This window comes from Tamandua tetradactyla, chromosome X (assembly GCF_023851605.1).
Source record: "Tamandua tetradactyla isolate mTamTet1 chromosome X, mTamTet1.pri, whole genome shotgun sequence".
Classification (NCBI taxonomy): domain Eukaryota; kingdom Metazoa; phylum Chordata; class Mammalia; order Pilosa; family Myrmecophagidae; genus Tamandua; species Tamandua tetradactyla.
This window is the reverse complement of record NC_135353.1, coordinates 107413722-107435874: the sequence shown is the minus strand read 5'-3', so window position 1 is coordinate 107435874 and position 22153 is coordinate 107413722. Positions and strand designations below refer to the sequence as shown.

Sequence of the window (22153 nt, the reverse complement as noted above, 5' to 3'; positions counted from 1 at the left end):
TAACCTCACCAAAAGGTCCTACTCACAATGGGTTCACACCTACAGGAATGGATTAAGTTTAAGAACATGTATCTCTGGGGTATATACAGCTCCAAACCACCACAGTATGGAAACTGCTCCTATGTAGTTGGTTGATCCTGGCTTTAGCAATTTTAACACTCAGGTGCATGGGCAGGACAGGAACCCCCTGACCAAGGGAAGGGACCCAAGCTGGGGCTTGGATTAGCTTGAATGTGCTTCAGTGATATGATGCTGGAGATCTGGGGTGTGTTCCTGACTGAGGGGAGTCAGTGCCCTGGGCGTCTTCAAGCAGCTGCAAATGATCTGTTTCCAGTCTACAAATACTTCCTGTGAAACTTGCAGGCAGGAAGCTGGGTCAAACAGGAAACTGAAGTGAGAGAGCAAAGCCCAGCTGGGTGTGGCCCCAAGGAGGGCTTTGCTCATTTGGGAAACTTACTTTATTAACAATGGGCCCTCTCTCCTTTTATTTCAGTAGCTTCAAAGTTTTATGGGAATTGAAGGAATCTGATGTTCTTGGCTGCCTCAAATTCTCAAATTCTCTGCCTGTTTCCCTGCTCTACTTCCCCAACCCCCAATCCTAACTGTGCTCACTGGGGCTTTTTCCTATCTAGTTGCTATCCAGTTGTTGCAAAGGAAGCTGCTCCAGAGACAAGGGCTCTTTTGGTTTCCTTTCATGTTGTTATAAAAAGTTCACACTCCCTGGAATGGGTGGTGGTGAATGAAGGCCTGAAAGTTAGGCCTTCTCTTCACTGAAAGCCAGGCTACCAAACAGTGCAGCTTGGAATTTTCATGGAAGTAAGTTGGTCCAGCCCAATCTACATAGTCTCTCCACATCAAAAATAGTGTGTCTGAAGTGCCTACTCAGTGGATCAAGAGCCAGGTTTTATTCCCTGTGCTCATATTGCTTAGGAGTTGTGTAACCCTGTGCTTAGCACCTTTCCTTCTCTGGACTTTAGTTTCCCCAGCTGTATATTGTGAGGTTTGAATCAAGTTGCCTCTGAGGCTCCTTTCGGTTCTGGCAGTTTGAGATTCTGGGCTGTTTAGTCTCTTGGGTAACAAGGAACAGAAGTTTGGGAGTTATTCTGGAGGATACAGAGATTCTAGGATGAGTGGATTCAGGTCATAAAGAAGTGTCAAGAGGAGGAATGACTATGCTCAGGAGCTGGTGGGGCAGTCCATGTACCTAGGAAGGAGAACTAACTTGGGGCAGGGAGTGTTTGCTCCTGGGGTGCAATTTGGCTGAGCTTATATTTAAAATAAGATCTGGAGTTAGGTGCAGACAGTAAGAAGCTGGTTTCCTTCCTGACCTTCACACGCTGAGAGAAAGAGGAAGACTCTCCCTGGGTCTAAGATTGAGTAGGGCCATACGGTTAAGGCTGGCTAATGAAGAGATTGTCTCTCGCTAAGGTGATATTGCTGTTTGTGATCTTTTCAGCTTTGGTTTCTTCCCTGAGTTCTCCACCCACAGTAGCTGAGAGGCATGAGGGCCCCAAACCTCTGATAATTGGAGGAGTAACATCCAGTCCCCAATATGTACTGGTCTCCCAGTTGAGTTGTTTCTTGGATGTTTCTTGAGATGCTTCACAGCAAACGATAAGGGAACTGTTGTTCCCCATACCCTCTGCAGTAGTTGGAGTGGTTGAAGAACTACTGCTGATCCTTTAAGGCATGGTTGTGGATGGGGTTTGTGGTGGGTCTCCTTTCTAGAAATTACTGGGAAAAGGCACAGGCATAGGAAGGGTTAACTTGGCACAAGCCTTGCTGGCTCTGCTAAGGGTCTGGTAATAGGCAGGAAGAGTTCAGAAGAATTCAGACCAGATAACTGTACCAAGTACCACTTCCAAGGCAAAAGGGAAGAGGCTTACTTGCTGGGAAGTGAGTGAGTCAGTGGAAGAGGAGGAGGAGGAAGAGGATGCTTCCTAGGTGTCAAATGGAAGATGAGGTCACTGAGCTTGGATCCAACTGGGCTGACTCATAAGCTCTGCTCAGTTAAGGGGAACCTTCCCAAGCAGTGCTTTCCAGATGTTTCAATGCCAGAGAGTTTTGGCCTTAGCCAAAAGAGTTGCCAAGGCAGTATCTGAAGACAGCAATGAAAGCATGACCAGCAAGGTAAGTGGGTCATGGAAGTTGCTCAAGGAACGGCCAGAAGACCTACCTTTACCACCATCTGACTGATCTCTTAAGTGGACTGTGGGTAATGGGGCCTGGTACATAGTTGGCATTCAGCAAGTGTTCATTTCTATCTTTCTGTTGCCTGCCTCTGTACTTCAGTTCCTCACCTATGAAGTGGAGCCCATAATGCCAATCTCCTCAGGCTTGAGGGAATGTGCTTTAGGCAAGTTATTTGTGATTATTCAACTCTCTCTCTCTCTCTGCTCTCACCTCTGTCTCCTCCAAACCTCTCTCTAGGGAAAAGCCATCTTGTTGTTCAATGACAACAGTGCAGGTTAGGGGAAACGTTTCCAGATCCCCTCACTTTGGCCTGGCCTCTGCTCGGCTGGATTCTTTTGACTCTGGAGAAAGAGAAGGGAGGGTCCCTTATTTGAAGCTGGAGGTAGAATCTGGCCTGGCTATTTATGTTTCTCAGGCTAGTTGGTTAAAGCTCTGGGAGATATCCCAGTTTACTGAGTGCTTTGGACAGTGGACTACATTTTCTCCATTGAGGTAGGCTTGTCATTGCCTAGTGTGAAGGGCTTGCAGTGGGAAATGTCTGTGCTCAATTGTTCAATAAATAACAGTAGGTTTATTGTTCTTGGGCTGGTGGTAGGAACGGTTGTCTTCACAAATCAGGTCTACTTGAAGACAGTTCAACAGTTTCAGGTATTTCCTTCTAACTATTTTATATTATTTTAACTTTTTTATTGTATAATATAATACATACAAAGCAAAGAAAGAAAAAAGCAATAGTTTTCAAAGCACTCTTCAACAGGTAGTTACAGGACAGAATCCAGAGTTTGTCACAGACTACCATACCATCATCTCAGATTTTTCCTTCTAGCTGCTCCAGAACATTGGAGGCTCCTTCTATCTATTTTAAACAACTAAAAACTAAAAAGGGATATCTATATAATGGATAAGAATAACCTCCAGAATGACCTCTTACTCTATTTGAAGTCTCTCAGCCACTAAAACTTTATTTTGTTTAATTTCTCTTCCCCCTTTGGTCAAGAAGACTTTCTCAAGTCCCACCAGGCTGGGTCTAGGCTCATCCCTGGAAATCATGTCTTATGTAGTGGGGAGGGCAATGAATTTACCTGCCAAGTTGGCTTAGAGGGAAAGGCCACATCTGAGCAACTAAAGAGGTTCTCTAGGGGTGACTCTTAGACATAATTATAAGTACTCTTAGCTTCTCGTTTGCAGGAATAAGTTTCAAAAGGGCAAGCCCCAAGATCAAGGGCTTGACCTATTAAATTGGTAGTTTCCAATGCTTGCAAGAGTATCAGGGATTCCTCAGATAGGGAAGTTTAATAGTTCCACATTTTTCTCCAGTACCTCAAGGGGGCCTTGCAAATACTTTTTTATTCTCTGCCCAAATTACTCTGGGATGTATGGGAGCATCACATTAATCTGTATAAACCATCAAGATCTCACCCCCTATTCAAGGTTCCATGTAATTATGGTGTTCAAATAAACTGACTATACAAGATAAACTAGTATACTACAGAAAATGTAAATTTTGCACCAAATAAACTTCTTTTGGTTTCACACAAAAGTTGAAATTTCTTTACCCTTTACTCTGATTTACCCTAGCCCTAACCAGATCAGCTTCATTCATATCTCTACGTGAAGTCTGATATCTTTTTCAGTTTTTTAAACAGTTCCTGAATGGGGTAATGCTGACTTTCATAGCTGCAGAACTCCAGTTCTGAGTCTCAGTTGTCACACAGATACCCAAGGTTCTAGGCACCAGCCAGATTATGTACAAACATCCAGATTTTTTGTTCCTTAAATGCTTAATGTTCTCCAGTGTCACAGTCTTTGACCTCAGAGTGTGCCTGGATTCTTAGGGCCTGGCTTAAGCTGAGATTTAGTATATAAACAGTTCTCTGCTGGGGAGCATGTCTTGAAACACTATCCTACCCAGGCTAGCTCTTCCTCTTCCGCCAAGCTAAGAGACTGCCTGCAAACTTTTGCTGACTTCGGAGGCTTTATTTTCAGGTTCTTGCCCTGAAAACTAGACCATCCTCCTCTCCTCAGTGAGCGAACCAGACCCGAAAGGAGGGTGGTGGGTGCCTATTAGTGTTGTGCATCCAGAGGGCCCTGTGTGACAGTAGATCTCAGCCAGTAGTTCATCATGGACATGTGGGCTCCAGATTAGTCTGAGGGAGAAAAAAATACCCTCTGGGATCAAGACTCCTGATTTATCTTATCACCTTCAGGCCTTGTCAGAAGATAGGAGAGCATTGACCATATCTCTGCCCTTGTGACTCACATTTTCTTCTGAGTTGAGTGGTGGCTAGAATGGAAATCCCTTTGTTTGTTTTTATTCCTAATTTATTTAAAACCTAAGATTGTCTCTGCAATTCAGTTCAGGTGACCTCAGGCTGCTATTCCTAGAGAAGCAGCCACAATAGAATGGCAAAATCCTGCACAGTTTCAGGAGATGTGTTCCAGTTGGGTTCTAGCTGGAAATCTTTTGGTTCTAGGAGAGCCATTGCTCAGGGACGATACTCTAAGAGGGAGGAGGCATGAACAACACTAGTATCTCTGACATGCTTGTTTCTGATTCAGGCTGGATCCTTCTCTACCAATTGATTCATTTATGAAACATTTCTTTAACTATTTGAGTACCTACTGTGGGCCAAGCACTGGGCTCCATTCCTGGTCAGTGCCTTGAAGATGCTAGATTGACATGACCTGCAATTGATATGACCTGTAAGAGATGCTGGCTTATTTCCTTTGATAATTCTTCTCAATAGTATGAATTAAATGGGACTCCTAGGCTGTGGAATGTTTTCTTGGACTCCCACTCTTTCTTCAGTTTCCTCCCTGGGCAGTTTCTTCCAAAACCCCTACTTCTAATTCTGCCCCACCCTGCTCAGAACTTCCAAGATGGATTAGCCACTTCTGACAGGATTAAGCCCCAGCTTTCTACCATAGCTTTCAAGGCCCCCCCCCCCCCCACTTTCTTAGTCTCCCTGCCTGTTCTTCACCCTGCAGGCCTACATGCTTGCCTCTAAGTGGGCCATCTGCATCTCTATCTGGGCCATAGCACACATTGGTTTCTATACCTGGAATACTTGGGTAGCCTTTGCCTATATCCCCATTCTCCCTTTTTCAAAATCCAGTTTGTCCATAGGGACCAGTACAAATGCAACTTTGAACTGTGGTCCCTAATTTCCACAAAAGGTTTCATCTCTTCTACTAGGGCACTTTTCAGGGTCCACCCTGTATATTAATACTTTTCCTGTTATTCAGTAAGTGCCTTGAGGGCAGCGTCTAGTCCTAAAGCTCTATTCCAACCATAGTTTATTAAACGTAGTTTTTCATTAATATTTGGTGGGTTGAAATAAGTTTATAGGAGGCTTCTTAACCTAGAGTCCTTGGACACTGTATTAGTTTGTTAAACTGCTAGAATGCAATATACTAGAAATGGAACACTTTTTAAAAGGAATTTAATAAGTTGCAAGTTACAGTTCTAAGGTGAAAGTGTCCAAATTAAGTTACCAACAAGAGGTCACCTTCACTCAAGAAAGGTTGAAGCTGTTCAGAACATGTCTGTCAGCTGGGAAGGCATGTGGCTAGCATCTGTTGGGCTCTTGCTTCTGGGCTCCATTGCTTTCAGCTTCTGTTGCCAGTTTTGTCCTCTCTAAGCGTCTGCGGGCCTTCGCTTAGTTCTTCCAGAACACACCTCTGGGTTCTGGCTTGCTTAGCAGTTCATGGAAGGGCACCTGGTGTTGTCTTCTGGGCACTATCTGTCTCTAGGCATCTGTTCTCTTTGTCGGCATTTTAAACATCTCCAAACATCTGTCTCTGACAGCTCTGAAGCAACTGTTCTCCAAGCATCTGCATTTGAAGCTTCTCCAAAATGTTTCCCTTTTCAAAGGATTCTAGTAAACTAATCAAGACCCACTTTGAATGGGTGGAGTCATGCCTCCCTCTAGCCCATAGGCCACACCCACAATATTGAATCAGAATCAAAGGAAATGACTGCCTCCATAAGTTTGGATCAGGTTTAAAACATGGCTTTTCTGGGGTACAAAATAGTTTCAAACCAGCACAGGCTTCCATGGGTCCTTGGATAGAATTTGAAAGGGGAAGGATTTATGAATTTGGATGGAGGAAAATTACATATTTGTTTTCATTAACCTCCCACTGAAATTTAGCCTCTCATGTTATGAATGTAGGCAAACAAGAAAAAATGCAGTGGGTCATAATAGTGCCTATATCCTTATTGCCAAGGGAAATCTAAGATATTTTGTATCACATTCTAGTTATTGTAGCTTTCTCAAAATGTGTTTTCAAGACTAATTTTAAGTTAAAGAAGTAATAACAAATAAGACCCAGTGCTAGATCATCACTTAATATAATACTAAATGGGTATAAATTACTAAATTTGATAATTATTTCATTATAATTGGTCTCTTTGTATCTACTTTATTTCATGCATCCTGAGAAACTGTCCATAGGCTTCATCAGACTGCCAGAAGGGTCCATGGCACAAAATAGGTCAAGATGCAGAGTGTCCCCAATTCTGAATGTATATACCATGCTATAACTGTTTCTTTCTTTTATCCTCTCACTTGGTACCTGTTCATTTAACCAATATCTTTTGAATACCCACTGAGTCTTGGGTACTAGAAGGTAAATCTAAATATGACACAAACCTTGAGGTGGGAATGAATTACTAAAAGGTTCACTGTCCCTCTTCCTCTCTCTAACCTGTTCCCTCACTCATTGGTGCTTTGAGTTCTCCCAGGACTGAACTCAAGGGTGGTTTGACGCTGTATATGGCATGGTACACCTCAAATTCCAGCCTACAGGTTCCTATTCCTCTTAGCTTATGAGGACCTGTTCTATGGGAGAGGAATCACTGGATTGGCAGGATGCCTAGAGTAACACTGAGTCAAGGTGGCTATCCTTGCCTGTTGTCTCCCACTGGGGTACTTGCCTTACTTGTTCCTGCCTTCAGAGCCTTTCCTGTCCCATTGTCATCCCTGAAATAGATTTCCTCCTTGGCTCCCTGGTGAAATGTATTTGCAAAGTTGTTCCCCAGTCCTGGTCCTCTACAGAATTGTTTTAACTGGCAAAATCGCTATCAGGCCCTTTCTTTCCTGCTGCCTGACCCCTGGGCTCAGGAAAGACCCAGAGGTGTCGAAGACTGATAAGGCTTAATGTCTTACCCACTCCATGGGGATTTGCATCTTTGACAAAGTCTATTTTTAGTCTTTCCCTCCCATAAATTTAAGTAATATGTGATCATCCTAGAAAATGTGGATTTTTTTTATTATTTAAAGAAGGGGAAAGATATTTATAAGATCACCACCCTAAAAGTAAGCCTGGCTAACACTTGGGCATGATTCCAATAATCTCTCTATGTCATACTTTTTACAAAGTTGAACTCATATCCTATGTGTGATTGTGTTACTTGCTCTTCCTCATTATTACTGAAGTATTTTCCCTTAGCATGAAATAAACTTATTAATATTTTATATTTATATGACGAGCCATCCTGTGGCTGTTACCATATAACTTAAGCAAAATTTCTAACAATTTAGAAGGTTAGTCTTTGATTTCTTTTAATGGGTTTTTGTATTTTCTGTATTGGAGGAATTTAGCATATTGGTTTAAAGTATAATGTTTGGACATATACTTGGATTCAAACCTTGGCTCCCCCACTTATTAGTGATGTGACTTTAGATGAATATCTATTCCTTCATCCCTAATGTGGAGATAATCCTCCCTATTTTACAGGATTACTGAGGATTTTAAATGGGATAATACATATAAAGTACCTAGTTAAGTGTCTTGTGAGTAGTCTCAAAACGTTAAAGCTGCTGCTTATTGCTATTACTGCTAATACCATCATACCAAGTTATCAGCCAAAGGAACAAATCTCTAATGATGGAATTTCAGTTATCATTGACCAGGGCTCAGTAAATTATATTCATAAATGTGGAGTGTACTTTTTATAGTGCCTTTGAAATTATGTACCTGGCTACTTATTATTTTGGTCTGGGTCTGTCCTTTTGTCCCTCTGCAGACTTGGCTTATGTAGCATCTCTCTGCTGTCCACACCCAGCTCTGCTGAGGCCCCCTTTCTCTCTTTTGCTTAGGGAGGCCAATAATACATAAATAGGGAAGCATAAACAATGCAAAGCAGTACATAGAAACACGGACATCATCACTGAAATGAAGATTGTCTAGTTTAATTGACTAATGTGCCCTCCACCCCATTTCTGCCCTTAAGTGAGACTCAGGAAGGAGAAAAGATGTAAAGAAGATGCAAAGAGTTGTAGATTGAGCCAGTGACAGTGCTAGGCTTGGAACAACTGTTCTCTTTATCTTGCCCTTAACTTGCCTCTGCAAAACCAGTGCTATAGATGGTTCAGGCTTTAGATCAGAGGTGAGAATAGAATGCTGCTCTGGCTGGAGCAGGTGGGGAAGGCTTCCTGGAAGTAGAAATACAGTCAGCACTTGTTTCCTTTTGGTACTAGGTTGATTTGCATTCTTTTGTTTGCCCCTCGGTAAGCATTGCTCTGTGGCTGTTTTCTGTTTTCGATAACCTGTTCAATAACCTGTTTGGAGCAGGGGCTAGGCTATTAAAAATATCATTTCAATATTCCTCCTTCCTCACCGCCAATATCTAATTTGCTCAGGTTCTTAGTATCCTGATTCCCTCTTCTATGCTTCAACATTTGACCCAATCTCTGCTGAGTACAGAGCCAGACAACTAACCTGTTTCTTTTGATCTTTTCCTAGATCAGTGTCCGTGTGACCACTATGGATGCAGAGCTGGAGTTTGCCATCCAGCCCAACACCACTGGCAAGCAGCTGTTTGACCAGGTAAGGGAGGAAGTTGTTGCTCCTTGTCTCCTCCTCTTTACATAATAGCTTCTGCCAAAATGCTAGCCATCTATGCCTTCTGTCTTTTGTCAGGGAATCTCTCCTACTCAGCCATGCACAAATGCCCTGTGCATCTAGGGCATGTCTTTCATTCTTTTTGGGATGAAAGTTGTATGTACTTACCTATGCCTTCATAGGTAAGGTACTCCATGTTTCTTAAAGGCACTGATGTGTCTGATAGATCTAGGGATTCTTCTCCAGGCATAATAAGCCATCAGTTAATATTGAATGGATGAATGAATGCTCTGAGATTTTACCTTTCTTCTAGAGCCCAAAAACCTTGTGGGGAAGGGACAGGTAGAGTTAGACTAGAGCTAGGGACCCCCACAGGGGAGATGCCAGGCAGAGGGTTCTCAAAGCGGAACTGAAGGTGTAGCACTGCTTCCCTGGTGGCAGTGATCACCTAGGTAATGAAGATCTAAAGCCCTCTGAAGGGAAACTAGAATCTATATCTCTTACTGGATTTATCCAGATGTTGAGAGAAGAAAGAATCCTATAAGAAGAATAAATTTGGCCTAGTCATCACATAGAACCAGCCAGCAGAGAATTTGGTGTAAGATGCAACACTCTTTTTAAAAATGATTTTATTATAAGCAATGAACCGATATACCGACATTCTTGACATGGTTACAGTCAATGGCTCACAATATCATCACATATTTGTGAGTTCATCACCATGATAATTTTTTTTGAACATTTATATCTCTCCAGAAAAAGAAAGAAAAATACCCCTTCCCACTCCCTTTCATTGACTACTAGTATTTAAATCTACTTAATTTATTTTAACCTTAGTTCCCACCTATTATTTGTTTTTTTTAATCCATGTTTTTTACTCATCTGTCCATATTGTAAATAAAAGGAGCATCAGACACTAGGTTTTCACAATCACATAGTCACATTGTGGAAGCTATATCATTATACAATCATCTTCAAGAAAAATGACTATTGGAACACAGCTCTACAGTTTCAGGCACTTCATTGTGGCCTCTCTAATACACCTTAAACTAAAAAGGGGTATCTATATAGTGCATAAGAATAACCTCCAGTATAACCTCTCCACTCTGTTTGAAATCTGTCAGCCACTGACACTTTTTTTTTGTTTCATTTCTCTCTTCCCCCTTTTGGTAGAGAAGGTTTTCTCAAACCTTGATGCTGAGTCCTAGCTCATTCTAGGATTTCTGTCCCACGTTGCCAGGGAGGTTTATACCCCTGGGAGTCATGTCCCATGTAGAGAGGGGGAGGGGGAGGGCTGTGAGTTCACTTGCCATGTTGGCTGGGAGAGAGAGAGAGACCACATCTGAGCAACAAAAGAGGTTCTGTGGTGGTGACTCTTAGGCTATTGTTAAGTAGGCTTAGCCTATCCTTTGCGGTGATAAGTTTCGTAGGGGTAAACCCTAAGATCGAGGGCTCAGCCTATTGATTTCTTTGTCCCCGCTGCTTGCGAGAATATCAGGAATTCTCCAAATGGGAAAGTTGAATTTTTCCCCCTTTCTCCTGCTTCTCCCAAGGGGACTTTGCAAATACTTATTTATTCACTGTTCAAATCACTCTGGGATTTATTGGGGCATCACACTAACCTGGACAAACTAAAAAAATCTCATGCCCTATTCAAGGTCCCATGTACTTACGGTGTTCAATTAAACTGTCCATATAAGTTAAATTAGGAAATGCACTAGTCAAAATAAAAATTTTTTAAGCAAGGAAATTTGAGTTGCCTTTTGGAGCTATGGCCCCTGGAGTAGAATGGTTTCTCAAGGATTGGAGATGGAAACCTCTGACTTTGGTAATACCTTTTCTAGCTTCAGTAATTTTTTCTAAAGGTTGTGACCATTTATAGATCATGATATGTCTTGTTGCTATAGTACTGAAAAAATTCCCATGGAATTTTACTCAAAGATCTTTATAATTGAATTAAACTTTTTAAAATAGCAAATATATATTAGTTTAAAGCTTAGCAACTGCCTTTGAAAAAGAGATATAGATATATTTAGGGGATATTGTATGAGATTTGTGGTTAAATATTTTATAGGGTGGAGTTAGTAAATAATCATGGTTTACATTTATTCAGTTACTATATGTGCAGTATGGTATGTTTTCATAAAATTCAGGGTTTTTTAAAACAACTGTTTTTACTACATAGCTCATAGACTTCTCAAATATACTTGGTATTAGTTCTTTCTGCTCCTGTAATAAGAGCAAATGTAAATGGAAGAATCTTTATATAAAAAGTAGACTTTTGCCAACCTGGTATGGACTAATACTTTACTTGCCAAAGTTCTTTTCTTTTTTCTTCATGTCCATATTTGACAGTGTCTAGAAACCCATTTTGAAGTCATTTGAAAAACTATTAAGTCATATTGATTCCCTTTAAAGCCCAATTCCTTTTTTTATATAAAATATAAGGCATGGATGGTCTCAAATTTTAAATACACTTTGAATTTCTTCTCTGAATTTTTAAAGTTATTGATGATCTCCTTTATAAACACTAAATTCTGTTGGCTCCTGACATTTTATTTTTTATTCTTTCAAAGGTGTTTTTCTTATATGTGTATGTATTATAAAAATAAATTTTATAACTTCTTACCCAAATAAATATTTGCAAATGCAAAAAAAAAAAAAAAGTCCTCTGAAGAATCTTGTGCTTTAGAGCTATGAGGGAAGGGATGAAATGGCTATAGCCATTCTCTCCTCTCCCTAACTGTGGGTGTACAGACAAGAAGAAATAAGGGGTAAACTAAAGGAACTGTGGGCCCCACTTCCATTTCCCCCAGGTCCTGGGTTTCCCTCAAGCTACAGCTTCTCATTGTTGCCTGTTGTTTATTGCTGGTGCCAACGAGGGTGCTTTCTCTCCTGTCAGCTTCCTTCATGGACATTGGCCAGATGACTGCTGGGTTCCAGGGTGGCCTCATAACTTTTGTCAGTTCTTCCCAAGGAGTCTAGCTCCTTCCTCCTGGTCCTGGTTCTACCAGAATGATGGCTCTCAAGGGCCAGACAGAATGGACTTCCTCATGCCTCATCAAGTTAGAGAGCAAGGAAAGCTCATATCCCCCAAATGCCTATGAACATATACTTCTGCAGATTTCTGTCCAGATGTGTTTTGGTCACAAGAGGGCAAGATGCTGAACTCCTTGTCTTGAACTGAAATTTATTTCCCTGTAGTTTTCACCTATGGGGTTCCAGCTCTGTCCTTTCTACCCTCTCCTTCCTGTGGCAGGCCCTCAAAGGTCTGAATATAGAGAAAACATCTCCCTGTTAGGCATGGAATCATTAAGGATTTCACATGAGACAGCGAGCCAAAGATTAACAGATTTATTGAAGGAATAAAATAGGGAGGAAGCAGGTGGGAAAGCAGAAAGGAGAAAGCAGGTAGGAACCTGAAATTGGCTTCCACCTGGAGAGCCAGCAGAAAGAAAAAAAATGGCTCTGACTCTTTGTTCTGGAAATTGTGTCTTAAATGGAAAGTGATCCCAGGAGGGAAGGGTGCCCACTAGGTGGTGTGCTGTCCCTTGATTGGATGGGGATTTATTGGCTTAGGGTATGATAGATTGCTGAGGTATTCTCTTTTGTGCAGATGCATGTTTTAGGCAAGGTGAGATGCTGGCAGAGGAGGGTGTTATCAGCAGTGCCATCTAGAGGATACAATACTAGCTAGTATGGCAATTGCTTCATATCTGGATCCTTGGACCTGCCAAGGATGCTGAGGAGGATGGCTCTACATCAAGAGTTCCTTTTGCTCTTAGAATTCTTTTTCTGAAATTCAGCACTCCCCTTGAGTCTTCTCCAAGCCAAACAGCCTCATTCACTCCAAGCACAGTAGTGCAGTGGGGAAAAGTACAGTTTTATGGTCAGATTTGATTTTGAAACTCCATATCACAATATGCTAACCTAAGCTATGTCCTTTCACCTCTTGGAGGCAGGATCATTGTGAAGATTAAAGCACCTAGCCAGGGTAATTCATAATAGGTGCTCAATAGATATTACCTCTCAGAACAACACTGATTTTCTGGAACGGAAAGTCATGAACTTCCTGGTTTCCTCCCTCCTTTTACTCTCCCTAACCAATTGTGAAAGAGTCAAGACTCTCAAGGGCTTTGTTTTTGGAAACAGTAACTTTCAGAACTAGCTAGCACACAAATCTGGCCTGGGCTTCCTACCATCTGGTCTTCCCTTAGGACCACACCCACAGTACATAAACCAAACCAACACTAACAAAGAATTACCAGATCTTTATGGTTTTTTGAAGTTAATAAACCTCTTTGTTCAGGGTTTTTTTCTGCCCCAGGCTCTAACTCATGCCTTCCTCCCTCTCCGCAGTCAGTCCCCTCCAAAGCAAATGGATAAAGCCCCCAGTGTTGCAGGCAAGGAATGGAGTCATTTGGTTGAAGAGGTTGAGGGAGTAGAGGAAGAATAGAACCAGAGCTCCAGGAAGGAGTCTGGGCAGAGTTCAAGGGAACCTCAGGCTCCCCGACTGGGCCATAAAATCCACACTAGTGGCACCCTCTTCTCTATATCTGCTGTCTACAAAACCATTGCAGAGGGCCCTACAGCCTGAGTATCATTTGGACTTATTCTTTTTGTCCCAAAGAGAGCATGAAGCCTGTCCAAGAGGTGTCCCTGCTGCCAGGTAGCTCTCCTTCTGACGTATGTCAATAGCTGATTGTACTCAAGTGAGGCATTTCCCTTCTCTTTACAGAAAGGCATTTTCTGAAATCCAAATAGTGGGGGTAAAAATGAGAGATTAAGAAATATGAAATGCAGAAATAAATGCCAGAGATAAATTTTTGAGATGACCAGGTATGAAAGATCAGTTAAACATTGTACAGTTGGGGAAACTGAGGCCCAGTGAGGATTTTGTGATAGTCAAATGAAATGGTACACAGAATGTTTGTCACAGTGCTTGGCATGTAGTAGTCCCTCAACAAATGGTAACTCTCATCTGTATTAGCCACAGATAACAATTTTCCCACTCTACCCTCTGACATCTGGGGCTGAGGTGTATGCCTGAGCTGTCCTCAGATTTCTTCTATCTTGGAGACCTAAATGGAAAACAGCACCCCCCCCCCCATCAGTCAGGAGTATTCAGAGGAATAGAATTAGCCTATTAGCATATAGATTTAGCAACCTCTTCCCTTCTTTCCCTTTTCTGACTCTGGGGAACTAATTTAGTGCTCTTTCAACTTCACCAGGCTGTCCCTTTACAAGTTCTCCCATTTAAAACCTGCATGCAAAGGAAGAATGCAAAACTTTAATATAATCAAAATGCATTCAGTCATTGTAGACTACTACTGTCATCAGTTGTGAGCTCTGTGAATGGCAGCACATTACTTTAACTGAAGTAAATGTGTGATAAAATGTTCCTCAAACTAATTTGTATTTTCACATATTAAATATCAATGATTCTCCTTTGCCATTCAAAACAAAACAAATACAAAACAAACTTCAGAAAAGAAGCAGGATCCAGCTAAGTACGAAGTTAGAAACTCTGAAAATCAAACTCATCTCCTGATACTAGCTCATAAATAAGATAGGAAGTGTCATTGGATTAGAAAGAGAGCTATCATTTATTATATCTCTGTTATATGCTGGATGCTTTAATAACACAGACTCTTACCTATCTGTATTTTCATATTCTCTTCCTCACCTATTTCTAATTTATCTTTTTGAATAATTTTGTGCATCCTTATAAACCACCTTAACTGTATGCAATAGTTCCTCAACAAATGTTAAATCTCATCTGTATTAGCCACAGACAACAATTTTCCCACTCTACTATCTGACATCTGGGGCTGAGAGGTGTGCCTGAGAGCTGTCTTCAGATTTCTAGCCATCTCTTCCTTCTGCCATGGAGACAAATGGAAAACAGCACCACCATCACCCTCCTGCCACACACCCCCTTATCAGTCAAGAGTATTCACAGAAATAGAATTAGCCCATTATCACATAGAATTAGTATCTTCCTTCTCTCTTCTTCTTTCCCCTCCCTAACCTGAGGCAACTTCTCAGATAGCAGAGGGCCCAGTGGGCAAGGGAGAAATGGAAGCTAGAGAGGGCCTAGAGAATCCATCAAGGTGACATGTAGCTAGCCCCAACATCCTAGACAAAGGTGGTTTATAAGGATGCAGTTGCTGGTGGGGAAAGGGGATATTGGCTGTCTGTAGGTATCCCAGACTCTGGAAATGGGAGTCCCATTTTTGTTTCAGGAAGTGTGGCCATTAATAGTGCATTCCCTTGCCCCTGTGCCCCCATCTGCCTATTATATTACATAGTGCATCCTTTCTCTCAGGGCAATTGGCAGTGGAGAGAAAACCCTTTAGGTTGGAGACGGGAATGAGCACTTCAGCAGGATTAAGCAATTATTTCCATATCATGACTGCAGGAGCTGAGTATCCTCCTATTGAATCCATCACCCTTAGTTATTTTGTAAGTCGCAACATTCCTTTGAGGGAAATGCGCTTAATACTCACTACCTCAAAGGGACTGAATTGGCTTCTTTCTAATAGGAAGCAAAAAACTGGGATGGAGTGGACCTGTGATATAGTGGTAAGATTGTGGGTGTCAAATTCCAGTCAGATACCAGCAGGGTGAAATTATTTAACTTCTAAGCTACGTCATTAAAATAGAGAAAAGATCACTTGCGTCTCTCAGTGTTGTGCAGAAGATTCTATGTGCTAACATTTTCAAAACATCTACCATACAGTCATACTCCTCTTTTCTCCTGTGTTCAGGACCAAGGATAGGACTAATTAAGGCCTTCAGAGGTGAAGACTGCTGAATTTAAACTTACAGATCATAGGTCTGGAATCAGCTCTGGGTTCAGATTCTAGCCCTGCTGCTTACCTATGTGTTCTTGATGTTTCATTTAGCCTCTCAGGACTTTCTTTTCCACATCCTGAAAATGGTGGCCACATTAATTTCTGAGAAATTTTGGATACTTAATACTCAAATACAGTGCCTAATGCACGGCTGGTACTTAAATGTTGGTTGCTTGTAAATAAGTAGGTGGAAATTGCCCTGAGCATTTAGATGAGGGATCATGAAATCAATGACCTTTCTTGGTTTAGTAAATTACTCAGGACTGTGGACTCGGCATTGAGGACAGCTCATCCTTTTTCTTTCTTTCTTTCTTCCTTTTTTCCCCCTAATAACTAACATTTGTTATAATAGTAGTATTCCCAGCTTAGAGAGGAGAAAAGACGTGTTTAAGTTCACATAGCTAGGAAGTGGTATAGCAGGTTCTTGAACCAGGGCCTTTGATTTGGCATTTCCAGTTTCTCCAGTGCTTTTTGTCAGTTGTGCTGTCTGTGACCCCACTGTACCTGTTCCCATTCTGTGTGAAGGAGAGTTTGGTCCCTAAACTTAGAACCCCAACTGAGCTCATTGTATGCAATAATAGCAGGCAGTGCCATCTAGAGGATGCACAGGCAGTGTCAAGTAGCATAAGCAGCAATGGTTGTAACCCCTCCTGGATCTTTATTTCCAGTTGCATATTCTATTGATTTGCTTTTAGCTGGTTGACAGATGTAACTGCTGCCAAGCCTGTAATGGGATTCCAGTGGACTTCAGGTATTCAGATATTGATGCAGTTTTGTACATAATTTCTCACGCAATTCTCTTGAGATCCCAGCCTTACTTCCTGATGATCTGCTCTGGGGAAGGGGATGTCACCAGTTGTTTACTCAAATAGATGCAGAGAGCAGGGCCCTGGGCTCCAGAACTGACATGATCTCCCCTCCACGGATCCTAGAGGTAGGCAGCCTACACATGCAAAAGAGAAAGTTAAAAGGGGGTTTTCTTATATCCCCCTGGTAATTAGTGAGAATTGTCTCAGATTTCAGTTCCTGTCAATGGACCTCAGTTTTCCAGGTTATGCTTCTCAGACTCTTATAACTTCACAATCTGATTTGGTGTTAGGGGGCTGAGTAGAATCCACACCTCCAGTTTCTTAACCTAGTGTCTTATGATCTGAAGTCTGAGTCCCTTTAGGTGTATGTGGCAAGTTCTAGAAGCATACACACAAAGTTGTGGGATATATGTAACTCATTATCCTGGAGCATCAATTTTACTTGTAGATGTTATCTACTTCATTATTAAAACATAGATATTTAAGGAATAAAATGCAAAATTTGTACTAATGGTTAGGATTAAACCTGAGGCTTCAAAGAAATTCTGACTTGCAGCCATCTACTTATTATCTTAACTTCTCCCTCTCTTCTCCCTGGGTATATGCATTGATTATTTTCTGTTACTCATGTACATCTTCCATAGGCAGCTATGAGAAATACTGTTTCAGACCAGGTTACCGGACTGCCTGAGGTCAAAAGGAGCAAAGAAAGAGTCTTTTTTTTCCCTCAGGAATAGGGCCATTTCTCAGAGTATAGGGACCCTAGCCACTGAAGCCACAGAACTTGCTCTCAGAACCGGGAGTTAGATGTTCTCTTCTACTTGAAAATGAGGTTTCTCCTTCCTCTGGAGTGGAGGTCTCAGCTGGTAGCAAAGTCAGAGGACCTGGAACTTGGAATTGGGATCAAGAGCTGCCTGATCAAATGGTTTCTAGCACCCTGTGGACTTTAATTGAAGAGTTCTTTATACCCTGGGGTCAGTGTCAGGGGTCATCTGTTTTGTCCTTTTTTCTTTTTCAGTATCAGTTCTAACTTCAGACCGTATTTCCTCCACACCCTCACTTCCTTACTTGAGTACTTCAGTGGTGGCAGGGAGACATTGCTCGTCTTTCCAAGCCTGAGGAAGTGTGATCATAATTTCTTTATGATCACAAAGGAAGAGGCAGTGCTCAGAGAAGTTAAAATACTCCACTGATCCTGAAATCTTTCTTTGACATAAGCTGTTTCCTTATTCAGCTTCTCCTCAGGGCTACCACAGGAACACAGAAAACTTTGATCCCCATGATCTCCCTCCTCTCATCACATTCCTCACTCCACTAGTGAAACAGATAACTGCATGCAAAAAGAGGCCAAGGAACTCACTCTTGGGAATGCTGAGACTGGCTGCCTAGTTTGTGCCTGCTTTACTCCCCTTCAATCCTGAGGTCTCTGAACCTCTACAATTTGGCTTTAGGGCCAGGCAAAGGCCACTTGCTACTTTGTCAGTTCAGTTCCCAGTTCGCCAACCCCCATGATCTAGCAGCTTGCCCATAATGGTCCATTTTCAGCATCCTCAGTGGATCTTTCTCTCCTAGGGTTGAAGTGTTTCTTGGAACTTACTTCTTCTTATCAATTGCATGTGGACACATTGTTTTGCAACCCTATGGAAAACAATTTGAGCACTTAATTGGATCCTATCTTAAATCTAGGATGAGATAAGAGGTGCTTTTAAAAAATCTTCCTGTCTACACATTCCCCTCTCTCCATCTTTTGCAAAAAGCTAGTATCACACTTTAAACATAAGCACTTTGAATATTCCATCTCAAACCTGCTAGAATCTCCTGCTGCCTATGGGAGCCAGGACTTACCTGGCTTTTGAATCCAGGAAGTCTTTTGATCTTTCCTCACCTGTTCCCTCCTTCCTCCTGTCACCTATCTTCCTATCTTTTCTAAAAATGTTCCTAATTACCTAAATCAGCAACAGGTGGGTGGAAAATGGGGTCACATTTTAATAGCCACTTGCCAAGTAGCCTTGCAATCAAATTAGTAGAATGATGGAATTTGAGAGAAGAAAGAGACCATTTAAACCATACCCCACTTTGTATAGAGAGGAAACTGAAGCCCAGAAAGGGAAATGTACTTCCTCAAGATCACACTCAAGTTTTCTGATACCTGATTCAAGCTACAAAGGAGAAGGTGACCACTATGCATGCCCTAGGGAGCAGTGAAAGCTGATTACTTGGTTCCATGGCTTTTTCCCAAAGTCAGCAGTAGTGGCCTCATAGAAAACCAGAAAATATATCTAGGTGCTTAAGTGGTTAAAGTTCACTATCTGGCTGGGACATCTAGGCTAAAAGAGAGGTAAGATTTTTAGTCATTTTAGAACCCTAGGGTTTCTAAAGCTCCTATGAACACTTGACATTGGAAAGCAGCATACTAGAGAAGAAAGGGTATTTGGAGTCAGATACATTAGGTTTCCAGTCTAGGCTCTGTGGTTTTGGGCAGGTTTCCTTTCTACTAAGTCTTTTTTTTTTTTTTTAACCTTTTTTATTGTATAATTTAACATATATACAAAGCAAAGAAAAAAAAAAGCAATAGTTTTCAAAGCACTCTTCAACAAGTAGTTGCAGGACAGATCCCAGAGTTTGTCATGGGCTACCATACCATTCTCTCAGATTTTTCTTTCTAGCTGCTCCAGAACATTGGAGGCTAGAAGGAATATATATTTTTTTATCATCACTTTTTTTCTTTTTTGTGAAAAATAACATATATATATGCAAAAAAAGCAATAAATTTCAATGCACAGCACAACAATTAGTTGTAGAACTGATTTCAGAGTTTGGTATGGGTTACAATTCCTCAATTTTAGGTTTTTACTCCTAGTTGCTCTAAGATGCTGGAGACTAAAAGAAATATCGATATAATTGTTCAGCAATCATATTTGTTTGTTAAACCCTACCTTCTCTGTATAACTCCATCATTTTTTATCTTTCTTCCTCTCTTTAAGGGTATTTAAACTATACCCATTCTATACTAAGTCTTAAGTTTTCTCATCTGTAAAGTGGGGATGAGAGCTACTTCACAGTGTTGTTCAGTGTTCAGTTCCTGGCACATAATAAGTGCTAATAAATTTGAGCTGCTTTTCCTTGGGGCTTTGAAGATCTAGATTGTAAGTTCTGGGGGTAACTGTGGGGCCTGGCTTTGCATGCATAGTAAAAATAAAACCTTTGTGGATGCAGTGGAGGTGTGTGTGTGTGTGTGTGTGTGTGTGCATTTACATGAGTGTATGTTGATTTGTTCATATGGAAGGACATCAGTAACACTGGATCCTGGTTTCCTGCTTCTAGCTCCAGATAAATTTCTTAGATTCTCTGTCCACTTCCTTACCTCCACCCCCCAAAAGAAAAGAAAAGAAAAAATAAAGATTGACTGATGCTAGCATGTCCTTCTTAGGATATGGCTTAGCTCTATTGTCACCATCGCCAGTAGGGGGCATTCTGGAATTGAACTGCCAGCCAGACCATTAAAATGATAATATCAGGGGCTGAAGAACAGACCTCATCTATCTTTTCCTGGCAGGCCTCCCTTTCCTACCCATTGCACAGCTAAGAGATGGGGATGGGGGAAGTAGTAGAATGGTGGGGGCCTATCAGCAGCTATGCTGGTATCTATCCTGTTTCCAATCTCACCCTCTATACCTATGTGAATGGTAAGGGGAATCATGACTGTACTACGCTCAGAGCTGGAAAGAAGCATTGCAGTTCCAGGGAACAGTATAGCTTTGAAGTGCATAGATAGAACAGCCCTACTCTGTCTTCTTAAACATTTTCTCTTGGGGTACAGCAAATGTGACCAAGTCTGAAGGGTGTGATCATTACTCCCAGTTGCTACATAGAGGACAATATATGGGAGTAATGCAGAGTTAAACCAACAATCTCTAACTTTAGCCTCTAATCCATCTTGGGAGTGGAAGGGAGGGAAGTAAGAGAAATCACTGGATTTTGGATGGATTTGGTGTCAGACAGCCTTCATTCGAATCCTGACTCTGCTGCTCAGTAGCTGTGTGATTTTGGCAAATCACTTCACTTCTCCAAACCTTCCTTTCCCCATATGAAAAATGGGCCTAATTGTAATTATATCATAGGGCTATTGGGAAAATCAATGGAGAAAATGGATGTGAAATTCTTGGTGTGTGGTAGTACTCATAAGTAGTAGATTTCTGCCCTATCTCAGCAGAAGAACTTTGTGCAGAGAGATGCTGAACATCAGTTCTTGACTGCTGCCAAATTATATTTGCTTGCCAGATTCTGAGCACCTTAAGCCCTTTGAGGGCAGGGACCATGTTGACCCTGTGTCTGCCACAGGATAGGCATTCAATGGTTGTTTTGTGTGTTTTCTTCTAGGTGGTGAAAACTATTGGCCTGAGGGAAGTTTGGTTCTTTGGTCTACAGTACCAGGACACTAAGGGTTTCTCCACCTGGCTAAAACTCAATAAGAAGGTAACTGCTCATTCCTCTGTTGTGTTTAGAATTTATTCTTCCACTAGAACTTGCTCAGGGGGTTGGGATTACATGTACTAGCTGACAATCCCAGGGCATCTAGGGCTATATTTTTCTCTGGGTGGTCTGTTTAACCACCTGGCTTAGAAGAACACAGGGCTCAGTCAAGGCAAAGTTCTTGCCCTGTCTCCACTTTAACTTCCAAAATGAGAATAAGCAGTCTCCAAAGATGAAGATACCCTTCACTTCCCACTGGGAACTCTGTCTTGAACTTTGAGTTGTTTGGGATCAAAGCCATTAGCTGTTTTAGCAAGAAGGAGTTGGTGTCCTTTCTTCTTTCCAAACTCAAGGGCTCTAGGAGATTTGTGAGAGTCACAGGCTCTTTTTATTTTCACATACCATATAATAATCAAAAATATACAATCAGTGGTTCACAGTGTCATCATAAAGTTGTGAATTCATCATCACAATAGATTTTTGAACATTTTCATTACTCTAAAAAAATAAGAATAAAAATAAATATAAAAAACAACACCCAAAACTTCCTATACCTACTATCCCCTGTATTATTTATTTATTTTTTTGTCTTTATTTTCTTACTCATCTGTCCATAGACTAGACAGAGGGAGCTTCAGTCACAAGGTTTTCACAATCACACAGTCATACCATAAAACCTATATGGTTAAACAATCATCTTTAAGAATCAAAGCTACTGGATTATAATTCAGCGGTTTCAGGTATTTCCCTCTAGTTCCTTCCATATATCAAAACAGAAAAGGGAAATCTAAATAATGCATAAGAATAACCTCCAGAATATCTTCTCGATTCTATTTGAAATAACTCAGCCACTGAAAGTTTATTTTGTTTCATTTCTCTTCCCCCTTTAGGTCAAGAAACCTTTCTCAATCCAATAATACAAAGGCCAGGCTCATCCCCAGAAGTCAGTCCCATGTTGCCAGGGAGATTTAC

General features: G+C 41.4%; 1 protein-coding gene across 1 annotated transcript in view; it reads left to right on the top strand.

The window, feature by feature from the left end:
* The window catches only part of MSN (moesin), an 80361-nt gene that overhangs the window by 33470 nt on the left and 24738 nt on the right, over window positions 1-22153 (top strand). Inside the window, exons 2-3 of the mRNA XM_077146874.1 lie at window positions 8944-9027; window positions 21089-21184. Coding sequence (XP_077002989.1) covers window positions 8944-9027; window positions 21089-21184 — 180 coding nt within the window. The remainder of the gene's footprint in view (window positions 1-8943; window positions 9028-21088; window positions 21185-22153) is intronic.